This window comes from Rutidosis leptorrhynchoides, chromosome 1 (assembly GCF_046630445.1).
Source record: "Rutidosis leptorrhynchoides isolate AG116_Rl617_1_P2 chromosome 1, CSIRO_AGI_Rlap_v1, whole genome shotgun sequence".
NCBI classification, from domain to species: Eukaryota; Viridiplantae; Streptophyta; class Magnoliopsida; order Asterales; family Asteraceae; genus Rutidosis; species Rutidosis leptorrhynchoides.
The window spans coordinates 515,142,341-515,149,518 of NC_092333.1; the positions used below are offsets into that span (position 1 = coordinate 515,142,341).

Genomic DNA, 7,178 nt, shown 5'->3' on the forward strand with positions numbered 1-7,178 from the left:
TTTTAGAAAAATATGTAATATAGCGTGTGTAATAAAATGATGCACCTCAAAAAACGCTCAAAATTAATACCAAGATAACCTCGCCGCTGCAACCATGTATTATTGCAAACGATTTGTCGATGGAAGGAGTTTAAACTATTGTCTAAGTGTTTTTTATATATAACAACAGTGGAATAGTATATTATTTTCGTTAGGTTCGCCACGGGTAAAAATATCTAATGAAAAACGTATATTTATGTACTAAACGTCGACATGCATATTGTAATTCTAAACTATTAAACTATTATAATAATATTTAATACGTATATAATAAAATTTTGTATCGATGCAAACAATTTTTTCAACTTAAAGATAACCCATTTCTCATTAATACATATAATTAGATATGATCAATGATATGTTCATATATTGATATGAAAACTCGTGTAAGATTACAAAGAAGCTTTTTGATAACATAAAAGATACAACATAATATATATTTTTACGGTTGAGTCAAGCACAATCCGTAACCTCTTTAGGATAACTTATTACTTATGCTAATAGAGTAATTAATAGTACAAAGTTGAACAAATTATAAAGTTCCACAATTGCATTGCATCATCCACTTGATGGTCATCACATTTTATGGTACCAGAATGTACCTTTGTGTTCACTATCTTCATCTGGCTCAATGTAGATACATTCCTTAGCCTCCCTATACATCGCTTTAAAAATCGGAGTCCTATCGATCTTATAAAACTCACCCAACACCGGCTTGATCGCGTCCCTCGCTTCCTTAGCATGATAATGTGGAATGTACGAGATCAAATGATGCAAGACATGAGTGTGTGTAACATCATGAAATACCCTATTCAAGAACCCGAAATCTCTATCGATTGTTGATAACGCTCCTCTAATCCAGTTCCATTCAGTTGAATCGTAATGAGGTAACGATAAATGAGTGTGGTGTAAATAAGTGATCAACACGAAAAATATATGCACACCCATTACTGGAATTATGTACATGGACATCACCCAAGCGAAACCTTTCGCTGCTACGAGTAGTTTAATCGCGTAAAAAACAGCAAGTAGTCCAACATCGGAAACTAGTACTTGAATACGTTCGCGCTCGGTGAAAATTGGGCTTAAGGGATCGAAATGGTTTGCGAATCGTCCGTACTTTTTACCAGAAATGTTAGTTAAGAGGTATAAAGGGAACCCTAGAGTTAACCTAAAGATCAAAGTGAAAACGCGCCCCGGTGGGTTGTTTAAAATCTTAGAGTAAATCTTGACCTTTGATTTTCGTTTAGGGATGTAAACCTCGTCGTTGTCAAGCGAATTAGTATTCGCGTGGTGGTTTCGATGACTATATTTCCATGAAAAATAAGGTGTAAAGAGTGCTGAATGAAGGATGAAACCAACAAAGTCATCAATAAATTGGTAGTCACTAAACGCATGATGACCACATTCATGACCAATAACCCATAAGCCGGTGAGTATGCTAGCTTGACAGAACCAGTAAACGGGCCACGCTAAGTATGTGAACGGAGCGGAAATTAGAGGGATGTAAGTGTTGGCTAGAAAGTAGATCACATAAGCAACAATAAGATCATGGACAACATAGTACGATGAGCGAATGAGAGATCGTTCGAAGCAGTGAGGTGGGATGGCTTTCTTTAAATCGCTTAATGTGAATGGTGGATCGATTGGTACACGTTCGAGGATGTCTTTTGCTTCTGATGGTTCCGACGTTCGACCACCTGCACCCATGTTGCCGATATTTGATTTACCTGCGAATATAGAAAAATATTTATTAGATAAATATTATTACAAATGTTATGAAATTATTGTACAGGAAGTTAACTAATGTTTAAGAAATGAAGAGAGACCTCAAAAAGAATTGAAGAGTTGTTTGATCAGTTACTATGTGTTGATGATTGTTATGGGGGCTCAACTTGCTAATATTTATACTCAAGATTTGCAGTGCAAATGTTGTTTGTGTAATCGCCAACTACCATCATTTAAAATTAGCTACAAACTTTTGACATATATGGCAACTTTCTAATTAATTACTATATTATCATAAATACATATATACATTTCCCATAAATTAAACTGATTAAAATAATTAATAACTTGCTAGAATAGAAGTTTAGTAAACAAAATATGAACAAAGAATGTACAAACTTGAAGTGTATTGTAAATGATTTTCCGTATTTTTAAATGTTACATACTACCTCTTTAAATACAAGAGAAATATTAAATGCATAATAAATGCAAACCAACTATACCTAAGAAACATTAAATGCTAGATATAAAAGAGATATCCTACAATCTCTATATTAAATGCAAAATATCTATAATTTGGAAATATCCCATAAATCAAGGGATTATGTTGCACTAATTTTAACACTCCCCCTTAGTGCAAACTCTCGATCAAAAATCCCCAACGCTTCTCGAAATTCCATGAACTTAGTTTTCATCAAAGCTTTAGTAAAGACATCACCCGTCCTTACATTTGTGAGCTTGATATCGCCGCTACGAACCTTTTCACGAATAAACCAACAAAGAATTTCTATATGCTTAACACGTGAACAAAACACCGGATTCGAAGCTACATTGATTGCACTTTCGTTGTAACAATTCATCTTGACAACCCAATATACTTGTTGAAGTATATCGCAAATCAGTTTCTTTAACCAAGTAAACTCTTTTGGCTCCTTTCCACAACCTTTCTCTTGCTTGAGATTTGGTTCCATTGAAGTGGTCATGTGTCTTGACTCCCCCATGTTGGAATGCTCCAAGATACCCCTTGCATAACCCTTGTTAGAGATTAAAAGACCGTCTTCTAGCTTACCGGTTTCCACCCCTAGAAAACAACCAATCTCCCACACGTTCTTCATTTTACAATGAACCGAAAGGTCATCACTAAATCGAGCCTTGAACCTATTTATGGTTCCATATGAGTTCTTCTTCAAGAGGTTAGCCCACTTACAAGTAACCAGTTTATTTGCTTCCGGCTTCTTATCAACTTCCCATGTTTCAATCTTCTCCAATACACCATTCTTCTCTTGCATTGCTATTCTCCAATCCGGAGAATCTTTGGCTTCCTTGAAACTTGTCGGTTCCTTGGAAACGCCACCTGAAGATAAACATGTAAATACCTTGTTGATGTTCATTTCATCATCAGTGAAATGCCCGGGTTGTCTTTTCTCCTTTGTTGATTTTCTCTCTTCCGATTTTTCAGCTACTTCTCCATTTTTAACTCCATTTTCAGCATCATAACACTTTGATTCTGAAATTTGTGAAGAGTATTCACCATGAGAAGTTCCAACCGAATCATCAACCTTAATAGATAGACAATGCACCCAACTTTCATCAACACTAGAATCCTTCTTTTCATTTGCGAAAAGAACACCGCCAATAATCTCCTTATCACAAAGGATAGTTTCATCACCGGTCATACAATGAGAGCTACCCGAATCAAAATCCCATTGATTCGTCTTCTTTACCGTGTCAACGGTAAAACATTGCTCCCATTTCACTTCATCATCATCGTTACTTGAACAAGCCACATTTGCTTTTTTGACTTTAGAACGACAAAATCTTTTGATATGACCAACCTTTCCACATTTGTAACACGTGGGAGGTTTCCTTCCTTTGTATTCACTTTCATCATCACTTGACGACTCTTCCCCCTCTTCATTCTGCTTGCGGAATGAATCTTCCTTGTCGTCTTTGTTGGATGATAACTTCTTCTTGCTCTTTCCTTTCGAGAACAACACCGCATCGAATTCAAAACTCATGGCCATTTGCTTAGCCAAAGCTTCTTGATTAGAGAGAAGATTCTCTAATTCTTCAACCGAAGGTTGAGTAGCCCACCCCTGAATAGAGGTTATGAACGGGACATACTCCTTCTTCAATCCACGAATCAAGTACCGACGCAAACGAGATTCACTAATCTTCTCGTTATCATCAATCTCTGAAATTTCTGAACAAAGAGTTTTCACCCGTAAGAAATATTCAGAAACTAACATACCTTCTTGTCTTGAGATTGCTAACTCATTTTCCAAGAATTGCAACAGTGCGGTATTCTTCTTGGTAAAGAGTTTCTCAAGAGTATCCCAAACCTCCTTTGGCGAGTTAAGATCACGAACGTGTTCTATGAACTCTTTGCTAATTGATGTCCTCAACGCAAAGAGAGCCTTCCCACACTTAATCTTCCATTTTCTTCGTGACTCGCCTTGCTCAAGAGTTTCTACGGGAATTATAGCATCGCTTCCGGCCACAAGTTCCCATAGATCTTGACCTTGGAGATAAGCCTCCATACACATCTTCCAATACTTGTAGTTGTTGCCTATAAGTCTTTCCATACCATTGAATATACCTCCATTGTTTACATTTGAGACTTCCATTTTTGATTAGCAAGAAACTAGTTTACACTTTGAGTAATTGCACACAAAGTTTAACTTAAGACTAAACTTATAACCAAGTTTATAGCCAAGCTCTTGATACCATAAAATAATTAATAACTTCTAGAATAGAAGTTTAGTAAACAAAATATGAACAAAGAATGTACAAACTTGAAGTGTATTGTAAATGGTTTTCCTTATTTTTAAATGTTACATACTACCTCTTTAAATACAAGAGAAATATTAAATGCATAATAAATGCAAACCAACTATACCTAAGAAACATTAAATGCTAGATATAAAAGAGATATCCTACAATCTCTATATTAAATGCAAGATATCTATAATTTGGAAATATCCCATAAATCAAGGGATTATGTTGCACTAATTTTAACACTGATTGTTCATGTGATTTATTTAAATCAAATTATAACAATCTGTCTTTATCTAATGATAATTAATATGAATCATCTCTAATCATTTAAGGTGTATACGCTAATAGTCTCTATCATTAAGTTACTTGTAATGCCTTGAAATCGAACATGTATCTAGAGAACTTTTTACTTTCTTTCTAATACAATACTCCATAAGCTGTGTCAGAACTTAAGACTAAGTATTTTTGTTTGTGTTAAATAATATTTAATAAAAAATTATAGGAATGAGTTGGGTTTAATGTGTTTTCTGTTTTTTTGTTGTTGCTAAAAACACAAATTAAATAAAAATAGTTTGATCTATGAAAAGTACAAATGATGCAAATTCAACAATTTGCTTGAATAGATCCGACGATCCACTTGACCGACCTCAATATCTAATGTCTAACTATTGAAACAAATATACTAACATGATCTAAACACGCTTGATCAACACAAAACAATACACAAACGCTAACCAATCATTTGTTAACCAACCATTGAACAAACCAACAATAACCTAAAGTATCCTTAATTAAAATCCTTGACAGACAGAGGCAAGCACGAACCGAAACAAACCCTCAACCTAAGATCAACATGACCACCAACAAGCTTCAGCCAACACCCCCGAGTTCCTTAAAACAACCACTAAACTAAAAAGACCACCGCAAACCACTTGAACCCGTAGATGGAGTCACCCATAAGCTCCCAAACCACGAGTCCACTTACATACGCCAAAGAATATCATAGTTGACGAGCAGGGGAGAAAACCAGCATTAACCTACCGCCTGGAAAACACGAAACCTCTCTAGAGGGCCATCAGAGAAAACACCCTTGAACCCACGCCAGCCACCAAAATCATCATCAAATGCAGCAAGAAGAAAACAGAAAGGAATTTTATGTTCCAAGCAGCAGAGGCAGTAGATTCGAAGATGGAAGTCAAACTGCAAGAGGAAGCACAACGACAACGACAGAAGAAAGGAAATTTCGGAGAAAAATAAAAGAAACGACCAAGAACAAATCTGGGCGAGAGAAAGAGAGCCTAAAAACGGAAAGTTACAAAAAACATCAAATGCATACTAGATCCATGATATACCCCTACATCCTCACAACAACCCTAGAATACGGTGAAAGAGCAATGCACACGTCGCCTGTGGTATGCAACAGAAATAGGACGAGTGCTTGAAACGGATCCGGTGACAGGTAACTAAACACTACCAAAACACAAACGATTTAGCTAAGAAGACAACCACCATCGTTGCCTATTAGTCGTTGCTCGATAAGAGAAACCGAGGGGGTCAACCCTCCAAATCGACGGGAAAGGAAGAAGAAAACAGAAAAAACCAAAGAAAAAGAAACAAAAGAAAAATGAGAGGAGCAAATGTACCAAAAGAGGAAGAAGGAGGCCAAGTGGACCTTTAGTGAGATGTCGGAGGCCGGTGGTGGTGCAAAAGGAGAGAACTTGAAATAATGAGAGAATTCTTTGAGTGAAATTTCAATGTATTTCTATTGGTATAACTTTCATCAATGATGATAAAACATGAACGAAAAAATTTTAAAAGTTAAAGTTAAGAAATAATTACTTTAATGGTTAAAACAAGACACTTATAATAATACGAAAAGAGTAGATTTCTAATTTATTGTTAGTTTTTAATTTCCGCCGTTGAAGAAAATAATCAATTTTGTGTAACAGTTACTCCGTAGAAACCATATATTGCACTCTTTAATTACGTTTGAATTGAAATTTGATTTAATTGTCCATGAAACGGACTACAATTTTAAGACTACACATATTAGTTATGCTGATTAACAATCTACTAATTCTCAATATCACGTGACATATTTTTGGTCGAATCAGTACGCAGATCCAATTCAAAAAGATGGTTTTGGTCCAAATAAAATGATAGAGGCCTGGCTGGCCTGAACGTGCTGATAAAAGGAAATAAAAAATAAATACTGTATAAAATAAATGTTGGTACTATATAATATATACACACATTCCTCACTTAAATCGTGAACAATATATGCACCTCTAGCTAAAGACAGACTTCTCTAGCTAAAGACAGACTGTAGTTACGCTCAATCCAATTACGGAGTAAAATATTGGCTACGAAACAAAATTTTGGTAGTTTCTTAGAAACAAATTCCTGGTAGTTCATTAAAACGTAGTTGATTATAGAATGTGTTCTTAAATAAATAAATAATTACTACGGATTTTTTTTTTTATACTAAAAAACAAGCACTGGTTGGTTTGAATGCGTATTATGTTGGCATGGATATGGAGGACCAGATTCTTTCGTCATTCTAATTAGATACTGGTAAAACGAATGATACTTATTTTTTTACTTTCACTTTGTATTTTATTTTATCTTTAATA

The 7,178-nt window shown here is 35.2% G+C and overlaps 1 protein-coding gene across 1 annotated transcript; it reads right to left on the bottom strand.

Annotated features, from left to right (window-relative positions):
• Nucleotides 1-615: 615 nt before the first annotated feature.
• Nucleotides 616-1,749, bottom strand: LOC139876631 (delta(12) fatty acid desaturase DES8.11-like). Its single transcript, XM_071863975.1, has one exon. It carries the CDS (start codon nt 1,747-1,749, stop codon nt 616-618), a length of 1,134 nt encoding a protein of 377 aa, XP_071720076.1.
• Nucleotides 1,750-7,178: the final 5,429 nt, after the last annotated feature.